The following is a 24947-nucleotide window of genomic DNA, read 5'->3' as shown; positions in this document are numbered from 1 at the left end:
GTTTGAAATTCACTACCATTTTTAGTTTAAATTAGTAAAATTAAGTTTTAAAAATATATGTTTAGGTATTCTTTCCTTTTAAGCAAGATCTTTAGGCACCATATTATATGGTTCTTGGGTTTAAATACTAAGTATTAAGAAAAATATTTCTTTCCCCTTTTTCAGAAAACATATTCACTAGATTTACATTATTCGAAAATTAGTAGTTTTCTGTAAAGAACCACATGAAGAACAAACTTGCTCACATTCACGGATGCTAATGCAAACAAACAAAACCAGACCTAAGTATAAACTACAAAACCCAACCCAACTGAAATATACGTAACTTAAAATGTTTCTGGAACTTGCTAAATGTGCTACATAAAATGCTATATATTGTGTTTCAATAACCATGGATTAAATTGACCAAAAGAATGCTTATAAGCTGATAAATTATGCTTCTATGATACCATGTGACTTCCAATTCCTAGTCAATGATTAAGGCTATTATCTCTCATTCTCATAGGAAATAGAAACAAGGATTAGAAACATAGGAAATAGAAACAAGCATCTTTAATGCTTGAAGTATTCTGGCTGCATTTTAAAGACTTCCACTATTTGTTTAATGAACTGATAGGTACTGGTTAGTCCCTACACTAGGGCCTCTCAGTCCCATCTGCAGGCTGAGCCCACCCTAGTTCTAGAACTATTTGCCTTGGATGGTGGAAAAGTAAATCAGAGAATCTACACACATTTGGTGACTCCATAAAGAGTCAGCATTAATTCTGGTAATGGCATTTGTCACTGTTCACTATCTCCAAACCTTCATCCATTCCTCAGTTCTGGGAATTGGGTAAAGAGTTTAAACGCTATAGCCCTGTGAAGAGCTGTGACTGCCAGGGCCTATCTCTTGGTCATTACATCGTGTGCACTTTCACTCATATCCTCAAGTCTCCTAAACTTTGGTCCATACATCTTCTCATTTACCACTGAAACTTTCTCCATTCATGTTCCTAACTCAACAGTATGTTTATATTTCTTCTCATTGCTAAAGGGATTTGAAGGAAATGGAGATGATCTTTTTTCTGTATCCCTTTAAGTGAACTCACAGTCATCAAAATATTAATTGAAACATTATGCTGTATTTATCATTTCTAGAACCAACAGAAACACCATAATGTGATGATATAATATTACCTTCATTTACTCAATTCTTGGTCATTGCTACAATTCTCTTATCTTATTAATGCAATGTTTTCTGACAAAAATATTTATAAAACAAGTATCTCCATAGACTTTTAAAGGTCTCTATATGGTGACTAATAGAGAAATCTTTGAACACCTCTCTAATACTTCTTTAGAAAACGTAATTTCCTTGTATCATGTACAGAGTAAATGATTTGTTGTTAATGTTTAGGATTCACATCTGATTATGTGGTTTGAAAAAGTCAACTAGTAACTTATAATGCAAAAGAAATCATAGTGATTCCACTTTAAGACGCATTTAATTTTAAACGATTTAAAATATCAAAAGCCACAACAATTTTATTCAGAAATAGTTATAATCTGCTTACATTTAACATCATCTATGTATTACTATTTTAAAAATGTGGTATAGTTATAACATATATAAGTCTTAAAATTTCACTTGTTGTGACTATAGCTAATAGACCATTTATTCTGCGAAAGGATAATAGGAATTTTATTTGCCTCATGGGAGATTTCAGATGGTTGCAAGGGCAAAATGGCCAACTATTCAGTCATTATTTTTACCTTGACCTTCACTCAAAAATCAAAAGCAGTTCCAACCGTCACACTTTTCTGATCCACAACACTGATCATTTCAGGATTTCTTTGTGATAATTTATGCAATTTTTTTTTAAAGCAAAACAGAGTCTAATGATGCTCTATGATCACCTGAATATTCACATATGTCTTCCTTAGAGTGCAATAGACCGAGCTATTGCAGGTCATGAGCTGGAGCAGTACTGTGCATTTTTAAAATGTTTATTTTTAATTATGTTCAAACTTCAATTTATACAATAAATTCCACAAACACATTTTAATTTCACGAAAAGTATTTTAAAGTATCTAAATAGAAATAAAGCCCTAAATTAATTTCAAAGACCTCTGACATAATTCTTCACCAGCACCGAATCGACAAGGCAGGGTTATTTTTAGAGAGTGAAATCAATTAGTCTCCCTCCCTCCTTTGCTCCCTCTTCCTTCCCCCCCCCACCCACTTCCTCTTCTTCCTCTCAACCTCTCTCTCTTGCTCTCATTCACACTTTCTCAGGTGTAAGCTCATGCTTGTTCTCTCTCCTTCTCACACTCTCTCTCATTCTAGCACACATAAAAACACATCTTTTTTTAGAGTTTCTAATTTATTTTCCTCAAGATTTTATGCTAACATGATATAAACCCAAGTGACCACTACTAAATGACTTTCTACTCTGAAATGTTTTAATACAAGCAATGTTTCCTAGGTGTATCTTTCACATTTTTTCTAACTTGAATGTGTGGGAATCTGTCTGCTACACCTTCAGACCTTCTAAATTGCACATGGTAGTTGACTGTGGCCAAGTGGGTAGATGCCACAAGGATCACATGACATAAGCTTGGTCTAAGTCCTGTGAGGGAGTGAGCTGAGGAAATATCAAAGCAGGGATTTACCTGCATAAGTATTTCAACTTAGCAGTCAGCTTCTGGTCAAGAAAAGAGCCTCAAGGAAGTGTTTGAGAGATACTCCCACATAAGACTTATTCTGGGTATCAAGAGGACCATAACTATTTGCTATATATTTTATCAAGTAAAACTAGCTTTGTTAATATATATATGATATGGAAAGAAATAATAAAAGAAGGTAAAAGTATAAAGCAAGTTATTGATTTTATCATCTTTAACATTTGAAGATTTATAATACCAGAAACCAAATTAGAGTAACATTAAATATGCAATTTTTAGCCACACCCAAACCCAAATTTATTTTTGAACAACCATTTTAAATGTGACTTGAATCATTCCCAGCATTGATTTATAACAGGAATTAATATAGTTTGCTTTACATTTTTCAAGAAAAGATGTCTAACACCTACAGGTTGGTCCTGGCAGTTCACTCTCCATCAAAGTTCACCTGCCATGAGTTTTAAATCAAAGAGTATATTGCTACAACTACAATATAGAAGAATTAATATTTTCTTTTTGCCGAAAAAAAAATGAGTCTCCTGCAGAATTAACTTTTGAAGCCTGTTTTCCCAGTACTCAACTAGGATCAGTAACTTTAAAGTAATACCAAAATAAATGATAATCAACAAAGAAAACACTGTCAGAACCTTACTGATGATACCCACCCCCATAACTGTCTTCCAGATGCCCCCCCCGTCCTCCTGTGCCAGGTGCCACAGATGACTTCTCACTACCTCCCACCTGTCTACCCATCTACCCCTACACAGCTCCCCAGAAGCCTCTTTCTCTTTCCTGAACTGTTCTGATCATGCCAGGCTGGAGTACTTCATGTCTTGCTTCCATTCTCTTCATGGTGGTTTAGAGTGAGAGAAAAAAGAAACCATGAAAAGCACAACGAACCCAGAAACAACAATAAAGACAAAAAACAAAAAAAAAATATTTACCAAAGTAGAAAACTATATATTTAATCATTTTTACAAATTTTTATAGCTTTAAAAAATTAATAATATTGAAATAAATATCTTGAGATTTGCCATATGGGCACAAGTTTTTAAATCTTTACACCCAGTTTTGGTCACCTCAAATATGCAACCCCCATTGCCTACTAGGTGTAGGTGTAATAATTTGAAAATCTGCATCAAAAATCTTAAAACTGTTCATCTCTTTAACAGAAAAATGACCTTTCTAGAAAACCAAAATAAAAACAAAATATATCCAGAGAAATACATGATATACCTACCAGAATAAAATGCACACATTTTCCATGATAAAAAAGGAAACGACCTAAACAGCCAGCATTATCTAATGGGAAATACTCTCCATTAAAATATTTCCTAAAAATACTTAAACACAAAAATCCTGATCCCAAGTGATACAGAATTATGTAATCTAAAATAAGTTTCGGTAATTTATTTACTAATCAACCATGTATTCACACCTAGTATACTGCAGATGCTGAGGAACAAAACTAAGACAGCCCTTGCCTAAATGAGTGCACATTTTTCAGAGAAACAAAAGATGTAAACAATAAAGTACAAAAAAAGTCCCAGGTACTTCGGCGGAGGCACATATTACGTAAACAGAAACATAAGCAAAGGAAATCCGGTAGCATTGTTAAAGTGCTACCACAAATCAGAGACGAAGATTACAAAAGCTTCATAGAGGAAGTGGTATTTGGGCTAAGTCTTGACAAAGGCCATTTCTGAATTCCCTAAGTCCACTCTTAGAGTCATGGCTATCTACTGCTTATATACCAGGAATTTCAAAGAAAATAATGCATGTTACCATGCACAACTATTCTTCCTTTTCTGTGCCATTGCCTATGAGTGTACCAAAATTGCAGGCCATCTGAAGGAACGTTTTCACAGTCATGATCATAGCCTTATGGAAATGTATCAAATTGTATCTCATGTGAAGAGGAGCAAAGGGAATTCACAGTATTATATTAAGCACTATTATATCACTAAGAAGACAGAACTAAGGCATTGTTCAAACGCTAATGAACTATTTGAAGTAAATTTGGAACCTGCTTAATTTCTGGGGCTAATAGAGACACTAACAACATATTACTCAGATGTAAATTCTAGCTGGTTTTCTGACTGAAGTCCAAAAATGGGTCTCATATGTAACAAAAGCATAAATGGTATAAAATACGATTTAAGGTAAATGGAGCAGAAAGTGGTATCTAACATCCAATGTCAGTTACTTCCTATTTTGGGGTTCATGTTGAAGGTGGGGATTCCAGCATAGAGTGCTTGACAAAGAAGTCAAAATGAACTGACCATGTAGTTAAACAGCATGAAACTGAGGAACACAGGAAGGTAACGGGGGAGGAATAAAGTCAGAATTTGGAATTCAAGCGGACAATGCCATGGAAACATTAAAAGAGAATGAAAAAGGCAGGAGAAACGAGGGAGAAACTGTAGTTGTTGCACAAAACTAGCAGGTTTAGGACAGCAGACGGGAGGTAAAACTGAGAGTAATCATTGATATGGGGGAGAATATCAGTAGGAAAGTTGTAGCATTTATAGGTAGGGAGAGAGCTCATCAGAATATAAAAGCCATTCAGATTGTTAATTCACACCTCTGTGCCTTAACCATGTGTACCCTATCATCTCTCATCTCTTAGGTTTTGACTCACCCTTTCACACTTACCTCAACTGCCCATACTCTGGCAAGCCTTTCCTGGTCCTTGCCCTTCCCCAGCCCAGAAGAACTGATCCCTCCACCATCAGTGTCCTTAGAGCACTTCAAACATGCCCTGCTCAGTAGCCCCAATCACGTTGATTTAGTTATGTGTGCATTTCTTTCAAAGATACAACCTCGTCAGTGACTGAGGGACTCAGTCATATGTGTCTGTGTTTCCTCATAGCTAGCAGAGGATCTAGGGCTGAGATCAGTAGAGTACTTGTGCAGTATAAAAAGAGGCTCAGAGGCCATGACACCTTATGCGGATGTCACTAATTCATCTTTTCAAGTGGGAAAGGGGGGCGGAGAATAGTTTTGCTCAAAAAATAAGATCGTACTTTGTCTCGACCTCGAATTTATCTTTCCATTCTAGACCCATTAATATGACATAAAAATAAGATGGGGCGCCTAGGTGGCGCAGTCAGTTAAACGTCTGACTTCAGCTCAGGTCATGATCTCGCCATCCGTGAGTTCAAGCCCCGGGTCGGGCTCTGTGCTGACAGCTCAGAGCCTGGAGCCTGCTTCCGACCCTGTGTCTCCCTCTCTCTCTGCCCATCCCCCGCTCACTCTCTGTCTCTCAAAAATGAATGTTAAAAAAAAAATTAAAAAAATAAGAAAAACCAAATACATGTACATGCAAGCAAAATTCTGAAGATATTAACACAGCCCTAGAATGGTTTAATTTGAACTCTCAAAAGTGTGGATGTAAGTAGGATATATGGGTCTCTAAATTTTTGAATGTAGAAAATCACTCAGAAAATACTAACACTTTTAAATATGCCTTAAAAGTAATTCAAAATTAAACGAAAAAGACTCAAAGACTCCTCAAATGTGGTTTCATTCAGCATGCCACCAAATAAAAATTTCTTGCAGAACTTCCTCATACTTCTATTACAGCAATAAATTTTTGTCCCTAATCAAGACTCTGGTGCATTTCAACCTTCTGAAGACGTTTATGTATCATGATAAACTACAGATTAAATTATCTGCAACGTGCTAGGATTAAGTACATTTTATTCGTTTATAATATTTTAAAACTTTGTACTTAATGTCTCTTCTGTCCATTAAGCAGACTTTGATTAAGACGCCCAATTTCCTGTGCACATTAATCAAGAGAAACATTAAGTGTTGCATCTGAGCGCGCGCGCACACATGCGCGCGCACGCACACACACACACACAGGGTAACTTAAAATAAGGGCATGTATTATACAAAAGTTATAGAAAAATCTCCAAAATGGAAAAAATACTCCAAGTTTTCTTCAGGGGTAAAACTGCTTTCTGATAATATACTTTATCCTTAAGGCACAAGATGCTTCTACAACGTGTTCATGATGCATCTAGGAGTAAGTCATCATCCCCTCTGTCAAGACTAAATATTGGTCCAATATTTAGGAAGAAATGAACATAGATTAGAGCTCAAATTAAAAATGTTACCACATTGGTGGTAGGAGAAACCTATCCACATAAATCTCTAAATACTGACAGTCTTAATGTTCCTTTCTTTTATCACATGCCCTTACATTGTATCTTCAGAAAAGTCATTTTTAAAGAACAAGAGACAGAATGAAAATGTTTCCAAAGCCTATTTCCTTTAATGTTTGCAAAGAATCTCATTAGAATAAATTCACACTAGTTCTTTTCCTTTCAATAATAAATTTTAGCTCATTTCACAGCTGTATCCCATAGAGCAGTCCACACTGAATATATCACAGTTTAGCTGCCTGTAGACAAATATAATGATGCCAGCAGGTTTTTACTGGGTCTCTTTCGGGAAAGAAAACTACAGCTGGAATGCAAGTCTCCCTGTGCGGGACATTGCAAAAGTCAGCACTTCTATTGTTGATAACACTCCTATTCAAGAAATGTTGTCAGTTTATACACTTGGAAAATGATTCCCTGAAATAAAGGTAAACTGCAGTACTGTACCAAAACACAGCACAGATGGTCAGACATGGAAGGTGGGAGAGAAGGGAAAGAAAGGGCTTAGTAAAGAGAACTTTGGGAGTGAAAAAAATTAAGATAACGTAGGAGAGAGAAATGGGATTGCGTCTAAGGGCACATTCGTGCGTGCGCGACCGAGAGATAGGAGGAGACTGTATGAGCAGGAGAAAAGAGAAAGAAGCTCTGTGGGATATTTCAGGAAAAGTAAAGAAGGGTTTAGTGTGTTTGTTATATCAGATGTTTGTTATATGGTGTTCAGTATAAACTCCTGTACTATACTGTCAAGAAAATCCACAGTTTAAGTCTATAGATCACTTTCTTTTTTAAAGGGATACAACAGGAGAACATCAATATACTGAAACTAGATACTGAGTTATCACTTGAAGCAGCTCTTTTAATTTTTCAGTGGTAAGATTGATTGCAACATAGAATAAGAACAAATATTTATATTTGATTATAGGGCAATTAATTGTTTAGGTAAAATATATATTATTCCATGTCACAAAACTGAAAAAAGGTATAAAAATCAACATTAAAATCTCAAAAGCACTGTCAAATGCTCAGTTGGGACACCAAATAGTCAAAACATTTACAAATATTACAAACCTGTAATTACTTCTTTACCTATGCTTGTCTGAAAGTATTAAGATAAAATTTATGTTATTGCCTATTAATTATACTACAATGCTAATTTAAATATTTGACTCTTACTCTATACAACTGAAGATTTTCCCTAAAGTGTCCCTATTTTTCATCTTCAGTTAAAATACTAGTGTATGTAGGCCACCAAGATGCTTGTCTTGGCTGCTCGTCTTATAATAAGAGGGCGGTTTGGGTCAAATCCCTTAGTTTTAGGTACCTGAGTTTACTCTTTCATTAAAGACGAAGGGTGTTACTGACTACCCTACAATAAGGAAGAAATTGTGAGAAATTAGTAAAAGAACATGCGATACAAATGTTCGGAGAACTGTAAAACACCAGGAGAGCACAAGCAGGTTGTGTTATTACATCCACTAAGCTGTAAAAACCAAATGGGCAACTTCTAAAATGCATTAACACCTGAATTTTTCATTAGTATCACTTAGACTTCTCTGTGCATTTTAAATACCTGTGACTAAGTCAGCCTGAGTCATCACAGTTCCTTTATCCGCACTACTTTTTTTCCGTTTACTGAAGGCTTCACTATATGATCGTATCAAAAACCCCAAAGGAGCTCTTTGCAGGCATCCTATCAAATGTGCTCATGATGACTTCAGCATATTTTCCTCCTAAATGTGCTTCTGTCCTTAAAACTGGGTCCCCTAAATCAAGTGGAACTTCAAAGTGTGCGTTTGAATGACAACTATATCATAATTGAAGTTACTGGAAAACATATTGTGTAGAGTGTTGTGGTCAATTAAAAAAAAAAAAAAAGTCCAGTCTAGCAGTTCCTCAAATCATAAAATATAAAGTTACCCTAAGACCCAGCAATCCCACTGCTAAGTATGTATTCAGGAGAAATGAAAATATATGTCCACACAAAAACTTGTACATGACTGTTCACAGCAGCATTCTACATTACAGCCCCAAAGTAGAAACAGCCCAAATATCTGTCAACCGACGAACGAATAAAACGTGGCGTATCCACACAATGGAATATTATTTAGCAGTAAAAGGAAATAAAATACTGACACACAATACCACACAGATGAACTCTGAAAACATGCTAAGTAAAATGAACCAGTAACAAAAAACCAAACAAGGTTTAATTCCATTTGTAAGACATGTTCGGAACAGGCAAATCTATAGACACAGTAAGTAGATTAGTACCTGCCTAGGATTGGGCCTGATAGGACAGAATGGAGAATTTAAGGGTTCACACTTTTTGGGGGGCAATGAAAATATTCTAAAATTGACTGTGATGACAGATTCACAACTCTTATATCTGATCAAGTTGTTTAAAAACCAGCTTTATGATAGCAATTCCAATATTCAGCATATTGCCAACAAAGAAGATTCATCTTACATATAATAATATAGTACAAGAAATCACTCCTCTAATTTCCACATATTTTATTACATCAAAGTAATTTAGCTTCTGGATCATACTATCAAGATAGAAAATTACTTAGAGAAGAATGTTCTTGAAAGCTCAGAAAACCTTCATCATCATTTGAGACCTCATGATGTCCATGGTGCTGTAGTGCTTGATCAACCAAGTCGGAAAGAACACCTTGACCGCTAATATTTATTCTCTTCTTGTGGAATATTCACAGCCGAAGCAGTTCAAAGCCAGTTCTCTTATAAAACAAGCCAAGGGAACTGAAGAAATTACATTAAATCTTACAGTGAGAGACACAGAGAGAAATGTATCTTAGCAGCAATGCTTTCCCTATGAATTATTTGATTCCATAAATCCAAATCCATTTTGATGACTCTCCCGTTAGAGATGTGTAGTCACCACTGCAAACTGTCAGAAGAAGCTGTTTTATAGAGCTACTGAACCTATGATCTTTGCCGCATTTCTGTGATTACATGCACCAGCCCGGGACAGCAGAGGCCTTCTTCCTGTTAGTGTCTCTCCTTCCACAGGGCTCGCTAACTAATGAAAACTAACGAAGCAGAGCGTGTAGGGAGCTGGAGGGAAATCGTGATGTTGGCCGGAAACAGGACTCCAGACACTTCAATTATATTTTGGCATCCCGTATATTCTCACATGGTCATTCTCTGTAATTCGAAAAAGTCCCTTTTTAATATCTTTTCCACCCCTGCATTGAAACTTCAGACTTTTGAAGACCTCATACGATTGCCAGAGGCAAAATGTGTAAACTAAGGTCCCATAATCCAACTGTGACTTATTAGGTATTGTATGTGGTCAACAGAGTTGTCCCTTATGGTATTTTTTAAACAAATGAACCCCATCTCTAAATGATGGTAAATGGTAGACCCACCATAGGGTAAGGGAGTGGTGCTGCTTGTTCCGTTAGCCAAGTCCACACAGAGAAGAGTGAGCACACCCACCTCCTCACCACGCCTGGCCCAGTTCACTCATTTATGTTCTCGGTCACTGACCCGCCCAGAGAAATAATACACAGATTTAAGGTTTATTTTCACATTGGTCTAATCAAAACCACACAGGAAACTAAAATACCCAATCACCCTTACGCATAAACCGGAAAAGATATTCTACCTTTGAAATGACTATGTTTAATTATCTTGATCTAAAGACAGTTTCTCATAGAAAGTTTGCAAGAATTATAGTAGTTCATTTACACAATTAACAATCTTCTAGAATTTATAAATTCACATATCACTTAACATTTGCAAATACACTATTTCATTCTTGGCAATGTTTTATCAAACTAAAGAGATTTGGGGTCCTAGATTCTGTAAGTCAAACAAAAGCCTGGCTCCTTACTGTGTTCCACTGAGCATGGTCCTACCAGGTTTCCACACACATACTCACCCTTCTTCCTTTCCCAATTCATTGCCGATTTTTTATGCCTCAGAACCTCTTACTGTCCCTGAACACACATTCCATTTAATTTCTTCACAAGAGCTCCACTCTACCTAGCCATTTGTCCTTCTGGCAAGCTGTGTATTTTTCAAACTTGTGTTTTATGACATCTTCCCTTCCCTGTCTCCTTCAAGATAATAATTCCTTTCTCTGTCCCACATATATTTATGTTTCCATTTTTGTTGTAAATTTCCCAGACAGGAATCACTTATTTACATGTGACAGGAAGCTTCAGGAGTGGCGGTTCCATGTGTCATTCACATTTGCTCTCCAGCACCAAGTTCGGTGTAAAAAAAAAAAAAAAAAGTCACTATGTGCTTGCTAGTTTTACTTAAATGAACTGATTGACACAAACACGAAGAAAAAGGTCACCTAATTCTGTGACTGGAGTCCCTGAAGTTGTGTAACGTAGCAACTCTGAATGAATTATATTTCCCCCAGGAAAAAGATAAACGTTATACATAAAACGCATAGTTTATATAAGTGTGCATAAAGTAGACACAAACACACATATACAGATCTTTCTACATTTATGATGGGGTTATGGCCCAAAAAAACCATCTTACACATCTTAAGTTGAAAATATCACAACTTGAAATCACATTTAATACACAGAACCCACATATATAAAAAAATAAATAAAAAGTTAATATATAATATTCTACCTGGGTCTGTTATTAGTACTGACTCAATGATACCATAATCAATGTAAACAACTTACAACTAATATTTCATATAAATGATGCTCATGGATACGGTGACAGGCAGCTGCTATTAGAAGAAACGTACTTCTGGGGTGCCTGGGTGGCTCAGTCAAACGTCCGACTTCGGCTCAGGTCATGATCTCAGGGTTCGTGGGTTCGAGCCCCACATCAGGCTCTGTGCACAGCTCAGAGCCTGGAGCCTCCTTCGGATTGTTTCCCTCTCTTCTCTTCCCCTCCCCCACCTGCGCTCTATCTCTCAAAAATAAACATTTAAAAAAAAACAAAAAGAAAAGAAAGGAAAAGTACTTCTTGGAAATCTGTGCAGGCACTGCAGATTGAAGACCTTTTTTAGGCACCAAAGTGGCAAACACAGGAAGATGGTGAGACACAAAAGGATCTTAAGATAAAAGGTCTTAATATACCTTCCACTCACTTAAAGCTTTTATTAGACCAAGGTCTTAATGAGCATAAAGTTCGAAATAAAATTTTTTAAAATAAAATGTTAATATAACTTTTTGAATAATTAATATTTTAGTGAAAATATTCATGATTGTGCACAATTTCAAACGTCAGTGCTTTAAAATCACTATAACATTCGAGGTGGTATAAGAACTTCCATAAAGCCAAATAAATCATGAAGTCCTGTGTGGTAAAAGCCATAAATGACTGTACTATTTGCACTTGCATGTATTTATGCATCTAGGTATGTGTGCATATATTTGCATGAGTATGCCTGTAATGATGTATTCATTTAGTATTGTAATTCTATCAAAAGCCCACAAATTACACATTAACTTTAGAGAATGTACAGATAAAACAGGTTGTAATGGGCATGTAACAGGTCAACACCTGATGGAAACAGTTTCTATCAGAGGACTTTGAAATCTTGAGGTAAATAAGTAGGATATCGATATATATGACATGCATATACATATACAGAGCATACACATGACATGCGTACATTCATACATAGATACGGGGGTATGTACTTTAGGAGAGAAAAAGAGGACTTAGAGTATACATCAGCATTCACTGTACATTTCCTACACCCTTTCACTCACAGCATCACAGAGCAGAAAGGTCTTGCCAGAAATAATCTTTCACACAAAGGAATTTTGGAATGCACAGTCCCGCCGAAAGAGTCCCACCTCCAGCATTTCCTCCATGGCAAAAATGTGCACAATCACAGGGAAAAGTAATAGACTGAGGCGTAATGTCTCTGTGTTCTAAAGCCATACTTTGAACAGCTCTGCTACTAGCAAAGCTGAGGGCTTTGCAACTATCGTGGCCCTGACAGCAGGTAAAAGCAAAATAATGCCAGATGGAGGGAAACTTGAAATGCACATGCAGATCGAAGGAGGATCAAAATGAAGAATAAGAGACTCAGATCCAGCAACAAACTCTAGCGCTGTGAGAAGGCATTTTAGTTCACGCCAGAATCACAACAAGTGAAGGATTTACTGAGTACAGACAAGAGCCAGGCACCATCTAAGTGCTCTACGGTTTTGTCTCAAGATATCACTACAACAATCTGTAGAGGGAGATATTAGTATCATACCTAGGGCGTGGCTGAGGAATGAGACACAGAGATTAAGTTCATATGCTTAATAAAGTACAAAATCAAGCCAAGGTTCCTATGTCTCAAAAGCTGATTCTTGAACATTTTGTGTATTACACACAAAAATGCACATAAATATGTATTTTACTACTCAGCAATCAGTACTTCTTTCATTTCAAGCTATGGCTTCAATTCTTTGCAACTAACCTCTTTCACTGTCAAGGGGAAGTAACTGAATACAGGGGATAGACTCCCCTGACACTTACAGTTATGCTCATTTTGAGAGAGAAAACAAAAATAATCTTTTAATAGTGCAACCCAAATAGGCAATATTTGTGTTCAGATGCCATCTACAATACTCAGTATGTGCTGTATCACTACTGCTATTACAACCCAAGGGATAACTTTTTTTCCAGACAGCATGGCACAATTTGTTAAGTCCTGCCTTCGCCATACAGCATGAGTTTAATTATTCCTACAGCCTAATCATTGCCTATGCATGATATGTTTGGGAAAATTAACTGTCCAGCAAGCTCTCTATATAGTTCTAAGTTAACTACCTGTGTAGTGTACTGTATTTGGGCACACATGATCACTTCTGAGCCTCATTCTGGAGATGCTCCCATTCTGTGTCTGTGGAAAGGTTTGTGGGAGCAAGCTAAGCAGCTGGCTGCCTTGACATCTCAACTTACCAGGGACCAGAACAAGGGATTTCACGGTTTCCCAGAAGCTCAGGGGGATACTGCACATCAACTTTTTGCCAGCCTCCATCCAGAACAAGGAAAAATAGATAGGCAACTATGTAATTAACCAGAACAGTCAGCTAGAGACCCAGCATGTGCATAGTGCACTTGAAAATCTCACAAGCTTGGGGTGCCTGGATGGTTTAGTGGGTTAAGTGTCTGACTCTGGATTTCAGCTCAGGTCATGATCTCACAGTTCATGGGATTGAGCCCCGCGTCGGGCTCTGCGCTGACAGCTCAGAACCAGTGTGGGATTCTCTCTCTTTCCCTCTCTGCTCCTCTCCTGCTCTTTCTCTCACGCACTCTCTCTCTCTCCCAAAATAAGTAAATAAACATTTTTAAAAACAGTGAAAAACCCACTTTAAAAAAAAGGAAATCTCACAAGCTTACAGGTTCCATTTAACCTTTCATATGTCACACCCTTTTCTTTCACTTCAAGATACTGTTTATCACTTCCAAATTCTCTCCCAAGGTGTTCCCCTCAAGGTGGAACAAAAGACAAAGTGTAGGCCCATCTCCATTTGGTGTTTATTTACTTAACTTCCATGTTTATTTTCTCTTTATAAAATGCTTGTTAGTATGAGTCATCAGAGTAACAAGAAAGGAAGCATGCGCAACTCAGGCTAGGCGAAGACTTTGAACTCAGTCACCTGAGGGTTCCACCTGTTCCTGCTACTCTTCATATGCTGGAAAGACTGCAGATCCCTCATCAGAGAAGCCATACAGATGACAAGCAGATGAAAAGAGTACGCTCAACATTATGTAACATCAAAGAATAGAAAATTAAAACAACAACATACAACTACCCACATTAAAACAGCTAAATTCAAAATACTGACAACACTGGCCAGGATGTGGAGCACCAGGAACCCTCATTCACTGCTGACGGGAATGCAAATGGTACAGCCACTTTGAAAGACAGCTGCTTACAAAATTAAAGGTGCTCCTTACCATATGACCCACCAATTGTGCTCCTTGGTCTCCACATAACGGAGATAAATACATATCCACACAAAAACCTACACACAGATGTTTACAGCAGCTTTATTCATAATGCCAAAACTTGGAAGTGACCAAGAGGTCCTTCAATATGTAAATAGATAAACAAACTGTGCTATGTCCATAGAGCAGAATATTACTCAGTGATGAAAAGAAATGAGATATCAAGCCATGAAAAGACATAGAAGAAACTTAATGCATTATTACAAAGTGAAAGAAAAGGTCACATACTTTATGGTTCCAACTATATGATATTCCAAGAAAAGCACATGTATGGAGACATAAGAAGATAAAAGGATCAGTGGTTACCAGAGATTTGGAAAAATAGAGGGATGGATTGAGACATGTGTAGGTGAAGCACAGAGGATTTTTATGGCAATGAAACTACTCTGTATAATGCTCTAACAGTGGATACATGTATTACTAGATACATGTCATTATCTATTTGTCTAAAAGCACAGAATGTATCCGAGTGACTGACCCAACTATAAACTATGGATTTTAAGTAATAACCTAACAATACTGGTTCATCAATGGTACACATGTACACATGTACCACACTGATTCAAGATGTCGATAATAGGGAGAAATGGGAGAAGAATGAGGGGGTATGTGAGAACTCTGTACTTTCTGCTTAGTTTTTTGTAAACCTACAACTGCTCAGAGAATAAAGCCTATTAAAAATAGTTTGTAAAAGAAGGCAGATTTGCCTGCTTCCACCTTTCTCTCCTTGGTGTGTTGCTCTCTTGTAATGTCTTATTTTCTCCCCAAGTCTTTAGAGCCATGCAAAGCTTCTCCCGGATTTGTGGAGACGGCTCACTAAATTCTATGTGGATGATCTCTGATGGCTCCTCAGATGTAGAGTCCCCCCTTCAACATTACCCCAATACATGGTCCTGAAGTACATTTGTGCCTTTTCCCTACATCTCCTTATTTATTTTCTCATGGCATTAACTCTGAAAGTAATACCCTAGAGATTACAACTTCACATGGCAAACTATGCAAAATATCAATTAGCTCAACAGTACTTCTGGAAGATGAAAGGACATCCTTTTGGTTAGGCCAGGTTATCCGAAGCAGTAGATGGATTACTTGTTAGTATCCCTGTTTTCAGCACTACCTTGTTTTCCTCCACTCTTTCCTAAACATGTGTTTAATTGTTATATCACTTCCTCTAAACACTGTTTTTCTTATTGCTCAGATACCTGAGAATTCAATGCAAATTCCTTTGTTTTTCATCATTTTAATGCACTCTAAAGTGTCAAGTATGAAGTGTGGATGACAAAGAAATAGAAAAAAAATCTCTACCTTATGACTCATCGGCACCTCTAACTCACACTCTGTGATGTTCTTCTGATAGAAAAAATAGATTTTCCTGATGCCACTTCCCTAAGGTTTCTTTCATTTAGGACCACTTAATTCCGAGAGAGCCTATTCTATATATTCACCAGACAGAGGCTTTCACTCTCCCCTTGAATGTCAGCATCTGATCCCACCACCATCAGACCAGTTTTTCTAGGTTGCAGTAACAGGCAAGAAAGAATGTGGGTTTGTGTTGGTCTATAGCACTCAACCTCAGTCCTGATTGGGGCTTCTATTATTTTGCAAACCAGGTAGCCATCTATAATTTGCATAATGAGGGACCTGAGTTACCGCAGTCCATTAAGATATTAAAGTTTCACAAAACCACCTGAGCATTTCACTTTTTGATGCAATCAATAAGCTCTTAATGAATTTTGAACAGGGTTACATACGCTAAGAAAGAAGGGTAGGGAAACAAGATAGAAACTTTTGTTTTTAAAAATGTAGTTAGGGGCACCTTGCTGTCATGGTGGGTTAAACATCTCTTAATCTCCGCTCAGGCCATGATCTTACACTTCTTGAGTTCAAGCCCCAGATCGGGTCTGCACTGATGGTGTGGAGGCTGACCTGGATTCTGTCTCTCCTTCTCTCTGCCCATCCCCTGCTGTGTTCACTCTCTTTCTCTCACAAAAGAAAGAAACTTAATTTTTCAAAAGAATTTAAATGATCATCTAGTAAGCATAATTAACGAATACATAAAAACAATTCTGTGAAAACAATTAATTTGGAAAGCAGTGGTCACAAGACCACTTTCAAGAATCTAACATTTCAGATTCTTGAGAAAGCCCTTGAAACACAGCACAAAATGAGGTATAAAAATTTCTATTTATATAATTCACCCTGAATTTGCTGTTCAAAATATTTTTATGGTCTGTGCTCCACACTGTCTACATCTAAGTGTCTAAGCAATAAAAAAAGATGAGCCTATAATAAAACCACCTCTCTTCCTTGATTTGTTTGGTTTTTCACGGTGCCACTTGTCTGGAGAAGACTGATGAATGTGTTGAATCTGTAAAATTCCTGCTTGTGATGTCATTTTGGGGGGAACAAAAATCAAGAATGGAAAAAACCATTTTTTGCACATCTATCACATTTAGGGCACTATGCTAGGCACTTTCCATTTACTACCTGTCAAAACTTTGCAAATGGCCTCTCACTTCAGAATTTCTGTCACTATGCTAAGGTGAGAAAACAAAATCAGAGAGTTCAACTAACTTGACCAGTAAGGTAGAGGCAGGTTTAAATAGTGGTTTGTCTGATCCGAAAGCCCTTGTTCTTTCCATCCCCACAATGCTGCCTTTCTTATAATCTGATGGAGTATCTCACACTGTATCAATTTGTAACTTCCAGTGCATTTACCAAACAAGTGATTTCAAGAAAGCTAATGCACATTACTGGACTTGTTCCAGGTCATAAAATTAAGTAGCCACTGTATTATATATTAGAATAATAAAAATAATAAAAAAATGACATTCACTGAAGTTCTAACATATATCAAACACTCCACTAATATATTACATATGCTACCGTATTTAATTAAAATTCAGAAAACCTCTATGTAATACATATTATTTAGCCATATTGGAGATGAAATAATTTAACAACATAGATAAAATATAGCATTGTGATCCATGTTACTCTGTATTAATTGACTTTTACGCCCACACTGTCCACTCTACCTCCGTCTTGCATTTAATGAGCAAACTATGCCACATTCCAAATTAAGCACAGCTGAAATGCAAAACACTTTTATTAGGATAATGCCACCCTCATGTTACTACTACCGGGAATGACATCCCTCCCTCCTTTGTTATTTAATGAATGGCAGAATTAGGATTAATATTTTTCCATATGCATTACAGAATAGTTTATATTAGGACAAGTACATGAAAGAAAAGAATAATCCTTATTTTTATTTTATATTGAAAAAGTAAGGAATTATTTTACACACAATTAACAGCATAAAGGACACAGTGATTGTTGTTAATAGTATTGCCTTGCACTGGATCAACTTAGTTCAAAAGTGTTTAACGTGAGAAGTGATTTCCTTGGGAGAAAACTCACACTGATAAATACCTTAATCCCCTGAATTCTCAACAATGGTTAGTGTGTACCTTTTTCTTGGATTTCAGTGTAATTTCATTAATATAAAAATTAACTCAATTTGGGACTATAACAAAATTAAAATCTTTTGCAGAGTGAAGGAAATCATCGATAAAATGAAAAGCCAACTTACTGAATGGGAAAAGATATCTGCAAATGATAGATCTGATAAGAAGTTAATATCCAAAATATATAACGAACTTACATAACTCAACACCAGAAAGAAACATCTTGATTAAAACGGGCAGAGCACCTGAATAAATATTTTTCCAAAGAAGACATGCCAGGATGGTAAACAGACACAAGAAAAGATGCTCAAAATTACTAATCATCAAGGAAATGTAAGCAAAACTACAATAAGATATGATTTTATACCTGTCAGAATAGTTAAAATCAAAAAGGCAAGAAATAATTAATGAGCATTGGTGAGAATGTGGGGAAAAAAAGGAGCCCTCACGCACTGTTGGTGGAAATGTAAATTGGTATAGCCACTGTGGAAAACAGTATGAAGATTCTTCAAAAAATTAAAACTAGAACTCCCATATGATCCAGCAATTCCACTACTGGGTAAATGCCCAGAAGAAAGGAAATGAAAACATCAATTCAAAAGATATATGGACCCTATATTAATGCAGCATTATCTACAATATCCCAAGTATGGAAGCCACCAAGTGTCTATGAATAAAGAAGGCACACACACACACACACACACACACACACACACACAGAGCACAGCACACACAATAGACTATTACTCAGTCACAAAAAAGGATGAGATCCTGCCATTTGTCAAAACACAGATGGACCTAGACAGTAACATACTAAGTAAAATAAGTCAGACAGAAAATGACAGATACCATATGATTTTACTTCTATTCGAAATCTAAATAACAAAACAAATGAATAGACAAAACTTAGAAAGCAGAAACAGATCCATAAGTACAGAGAATAAACCAAAGGTTTGGGGTTGTATGGTACAGATGGTTGCTACACTTAGGGTGTGCATAGCCTAATGTACAAACCTGTTCCAATCACTATACTGTGCACCTGAAACCAATGTAACATGGTATATCAACTATACATCAGTTAAAAACAAGAAATACAATTACTTCATTAAGACCTTTCTGAAAATATACCTGTGACAGAAGTGGATAAAAGTTGCAGGTGTTCACTGTTTTCTGTCCTATTCACGTTAAGTCAATGATATCTTACGCAACGTATTCATGTTCTTAATTGAGAAATGCCAGGTAAATATTATTGGTCATAATTACTACTGAAAAATTCCATGTTATAGAATATTGAAGAGTGAAAACTAATATCAGTAATTATTTATCTTCCAATAATAAAGCGCTTTATCTGTGTTTATGAAATTTTTTTTAATTATTCACACAAATACATTACCTCTCAAATAAATCTGACACAAAACTGTTAAAATGTTTAATTTTGTATTTTAATAAATATTTTTAGTATCATATTCTGAGGTTTTCACTATTAAAAAACAAGTGTAGTGATGTCAACACCCCTTGGTTATTTGACTTCATCAATATCATACCTATTTCATTATCTTGTTTATTATTCAAATAAGTTTCTAACTCTACTACTCCAGTTAAAACATCCGTTCCCAAAACACTGAGAATTATCTTACAAATTCCCCCTTTTATTCAATCATTTCTGAAATATTTCATAATTCTTTTCCAGCCTTCCAGAAATGTCTTATATTTTTTGCCATCATCCCCTTCATAAAACATCTTCTTCCATTTAGCACCTACTGCCATTTTCCTTGGACCTCTTGTGACCACACTGTCTTTCACCCTTCCACACGTCTCTCCTCAACAATGGCCCTTTCAATATCAATATTCCCTGTAAAGTGCCCTGGCCCCTCTTTTAAGTATTTCTTTTCTTTTAATCATCCCTCCAACTACCATGCTTTGAAATATTATACATTTATTGAGTTCCAAGTCTATGCTCTCAGCCTTTCTCCTAAACTGCCCATCCAGTCACTAGTTTTCCCATCAGATACATTCATTTGAATGGATTACTCCTCAAGTTTGCTATATTGAAAGTAAACTGATATTCTTCTTCTCTAACCCCAGGAAATTGGCTCTTTCTTCTTTCATATCCTCTACCTCAAGGAACTAGGTGCAGATATGATGGCAATCTTGATGGAATGAATTCCTCCTCTCCTTGGCACAGCATTCCCTGCAATCTAAAGCTGAGGTAACACTTCTGCAGTGTGATCTCTAGCCCTCCTCTCCTCTTCACTTCTATGGTCCTAGTTTGGGGCCCCTTTGCCTCTCAGGCCCTCTCCTTATTGACCTCCCAGCCTCTTCACTTATCTCTCTCCATTCTGGGAAAAGAATATGTCAATCTTCTGCATAAAGCTTCCAATAGCTTCCCCTTGCTTTTAGGTTAAAACTCCAACATCTTTTACCAAAGTTTGAAGGTTTTCTTACAACCTGCCCGAATTCATCAAATTGGCATTCCTCCATTCATTCCCACCAAACATCCTACACTTGAGTTGCAGTGCTTTCAAGACCTAAGAATGTTGGCATGCTTTTACTTTTATTTTCTTTCTTTGCACTGCTTGAAATAGACTTCCACTCCTCCCAGACTAAACAGTCCAGTTCTCATCTTCCAAAACCCCAATCAATATTAACTCCTCCTTAAAACTTTCTACAGCTCCCTTTATCAGCTACACAACTTCCCTGTTTTCACAGTTTTGTTCATGACTATGGTACGCCATGTGCTGTTGTGTATTTACAGTATTGTTCAATTATGAATTTCTTGAGGGAAGGGATGTCAACATTCTAGTCAGCCTCTACCTCAGTGACTTCACATAACTGAGCCCTCGATAACTCTTTGTTGTGAGTTGACTTAATAAAACTTTCATATAATATATACCTTAGACTTTCCTATATTATACATTATATATCATACATAATGTATTATAAACCTATTTATTATGTATATGTATTATATATATACACACCTTAATAAACTATGGGTATGTGTACATAGATGCGTTTATGGTGTATGTATGTGCATATACATACATACATATGAAGCATGTTAAGGCACAAAAAGGCCCTTACATATCATTTTTTCTAATCAATGAATATTACAAACTCAGAAACCAAGACCCAAAGTCATTAAATGACTGTGCCAATGCTCTACGGCTTGTTAGTGATAAACACAGTGTTAAGAGTTCCTGTCCCAGCTGCTCAACCAGTGGACCTTTTACTACATCCCTGTAATTCAGTGATGTGACCAATAATTTAACTCCCTATTAGTTGCTGTACCAAGACCAAGAAACTGGAACAGACATCCTGGACAGTCTCACCTCACCTCATTTTCTCTCCCAATTCTCTTCCTATTTTCATCAACAAACACAATTCTTTCATCTCTACATTTTCATTTACAGTGTATCCCACTCCTTTAAATATTTCCTAATTCATCTGATAACAACTCTCAATTTCTTTAGAGATAATAGCAAAGCCTCCTTTCCCTCTTGAAAAAAAAAATAAAGAGGAAAAATTTTCCTCTCCAGTTTACTTCACTTTTTTCCCCACCAAACCAAGGACCACCATAAAAGAGATGACATTATCACCCTCATCGTACTAGCTTATATTTTCACATGCATATCACGTTGAAATTTATAGATTACTTTCTCATAACTCACTCATTTGCTCTTCGTAACACTATGAATAGTCAGAAGAAGGTATCACTGCATTTATATGCAGCTGAGAAAACGAGGGGTCAAAATTAAATGAACCTGCCAACATTCTTCTAGCCAGCAAGAGCTGGCACTGGCAGTGGAACCAAGGTCTCCATATCCTTGCTCCTGAGAGGTTTCCACTATTTTAAATGGTTTATTGGTTTGTGTTCCCACCATGACATTTATGTTGACATATATTGGCACCTCAGATGCTGCACAGTGAATGTTGCCTAGATTCTAATTCTATCTGAATTACTGCTTGGGTTTTCTTACTTTAACAGCACAAATTTCAAGCAGGCAGGTACTATTTTGTCTAGTACTTACCTACTGGAGAAGTTCTTCCCAAACCTCCAAATAATACCATTTAATGGTAAATTATAGTTTGATTATTGTTTTTTGTTATGACCAAGCTTCAGAAAAGTAAAACCATGGCTTTAGCTAAAGTAGAGAAGATCTTCAACTCTTTGTTTGAATGTGAAATAAATTAATATGATTTCATCTGCATCCACTAGTCAACAACTAATATTTAAACTCCAAATGGCAACAAGAGTGGCTAACACTGACATCCAAATGGCTTTCCTAAAAGTGTGTGCTATTTCTTGCAACATTCTGAAGCAAATTAGGTACTTTGGCTTGAAATAAATTTCTGTTCAATCTTCTCCCCAAGTTGCCGGAGAGATGCAACTTCTTTAAAATTTCAGAATATTGGTGTAATTGTAGAGTAGACTAGCCTCTCTTTGCAGCTGGGGGCTACAGATAGTTGCCGCCAGGAAAGAGACCCAGTCTGTGTAACTTGTTTGCAATCCCATGACAAATACATCTTTTCCCTCCCTTCTACTGCATGCTTCTCTTAACGTTTAGGCATTGCCAAGGAACTCTTAATTTACCCCTACCCCTAAGCAACAGGAATAATGTTTCCTACTTCATTTGTATACACATGCCAAGTTTCAGGTCTGCTAAAGAATTCTCAGCGTCCTTTAGAGGAGAAAAAAAGACACTGGAGAAAAGGGAGTTAATTCCTCACTTGGTATTGTTTTCCTGCTTGTCACTGTGCCACCAGGACATCAAGTCAGCACTTTGCCTGGAGCTTCTGAGGCACAATTAGTTGCTGCTTTTGTTAGTTGGTTGAAAACAAAGCAGAAGAATTCTCAAGGCAGGAAAAGTTTAAACCTAAACATCCTTACGACTGCACACTTGAAAAATCACAGCATTCACTCATTAAGAATTGATCTTTGCACCCTCTCCCTGAGCTCACTGGAGCCCCATCTGCCTTTGGATGTTAGAACTGCCCTCATCTGGCTTGTTTCCACGTGTCCCACATTTCACAAAGCTATACTTAACAAATTCAACTCTATACCCACACGTTTCATGGCACTGAGAAAGTGCCTGAAGACAGAATGAAGACCGGGTGTGAGCTGCTTGCCTCTTCTTTGCCAGAAATATAGTTGAGGAACTCTCGGTAGAATGAAAGCCCAGAGGTTAAGAACCCACTTCATTATGAAAGCACCGTGTTGGGTGTCCTCATTAACTACAGAGCTGCGAGAGAAACACGATTCCCGTGGCTCTCTCATGCCTCTTAGTTGCTAGGTTGTTCTTTCCTAATAGCATCGGGCATGACCCAATTTGCTTCCTAGTACTCGTACTTTTCACCTTAGGATCCCGCTACACCGGGGCTCTCAAGATGCACCGGGGTCCCTCTTGAAGCCCAGCAGCTTTGTAATACAGACCAGAGGTGGAGAGGAGAAGAAGGGAGAACTCTGTGCCACTTACCAGTCTTCCACAGATACGGAGTGGACGCCTCAGCCTGGCCGGGAGCCGCAGCCCCGCAGGTGCCCGGGCAGAGCAGCAGCAGCAGCAGCAGCGGCGGCGGCAGCAGCGGCAGGACCCCGGGGCGCGGGCCCGCGGCGCCTGGGCTCCGGGACGCGGAGCGCCTCGCTTGCAGCCCCATGCCGCCCGCAGCCGCTCCAGGGTCCGGATCCGGAACGCGGTCGGCAGGGAATTTTTCTGCGCCCTCACTCTGTCTTCCCAAGGACTACAGAAAGCAAAGCTCTTCCCTGCTATTGTTCGTTTCAGATGAAAAGGAGCGAAAGCGCGTTTAACACCGGGGAACAATAGCGTCCGCGGTGGCCGTGGCTGCAGCCTCCGCTGCCGCTGGCAGGGATGCTGCTGCGGCTGCCATTCCGCGCAGAGTGGCAGGTCCTAGCGGCGAGGGAGGCAGCCGGCCGCAGGGGGCCCCAGCTGACTGAGCAGGTCCTCGAGGTCTGGGAGGCAGCGCAACCCCCTCCGCCAGCTGGAGAGAGGGGAGGGGGGCGTGAGCCGAAAAGGAGCGAGGGGGGGTGGGTGGGGGCTGGAGGCAGGAGGCGGTGAGAGCGCCAGGGCGAGAAAGGAAGGAGCGAAGGGGAGAGGGGGCACCCAGATCGAACACGCCCGCCCAGAGAACTCCTGTGCACATGGTGCGATGAAATATGTTTGGAAGGATACACCAATGAAAAGAATCATCACCCGACAGGCTTCAGCATGACAAATAACAGGCATTGAAATTCATCGGCACCCAAGGAGTCAAATGCTACATCTCGTGGCATGCTATTCTTAGTGTGTATTTACACAAAGCATCAGTGTGTATAATTTATTTTTAAGCGGTGGCTTCTGAATTACTTTGTGTCGGAAGCCGTATTTATGATCAGATGTAAAAAACACAAAGAGCAGAGTTGTTTACTTGCCATTGAAAAGCATTTGAACACTCTCTTAAATGTTTCGTTTTAACTTAATCTGTTCTCAACAGAAATACCAACAATACTGACCTGTGACAGATCAAAGTACATTGTGTTTTCAGTCTTTAAAACTGAATTAGTACTTAATAAGCATTCACAATGCTATCTAGTTACATTGATAAGGTTTTACAAACACCCATCTTAAAACCGTATTTCAAACACGCAGTGAATAAAAGTGCTATCCCCTTTATCTACTTCTGT

General features: G+C 37.8%; 1 protein-coding gene across 3 annotated transcripts in view; it reads right to left on the bottom strand.

Annotated features, from left to right (window-relative positions):
* The window catches only part of THSD7A (thrombospondin type 1 domain containing 7A), a 434325-nt gene extending 410104 nt beyond the window's left edge, over window positions 1-24221 (bottom strand). For all 3 annotated transcript variants that reach the window (XM_053218410.1, XM_053218412.1, XM_053218411.1), the window contains exon 1: window positions 23746-24221. In XM_053218410.1, coding sequence (XP_053074385.1) covers window positions 23746-23923 — 178 coding nt within the window. In that variant the 5' untranslated portion in view covers window positions 23924-24221. The remainder of the gene's footprint in view (window positions 1-23745) is intronic.
* Between the last annotated feature and the right edge of the window lie 726 nt (window positions 24222-24947).

The sequence above is a fragment of the Acinonyx jubatus genome, chromosome A2, assembly GCF_027475565.1.
Source record: "Acinonyx jubatus isolate Ajub_Pintada_27869175 chromosome A2, VMU_Ajub_asm_v1.0, whole genome shotgun sequence".
Classification (NCBI taxonomy): Eukaryota; Metazoa; Chordata; class Mammalia; order Carnivora; family Felidae; genus Acinonyx; species Acinonyx jubatus.
Note: the sequence above shows the minus strand (reverse complement) of the source record. Positions and strands in the feature narration are given on the sequence as shown.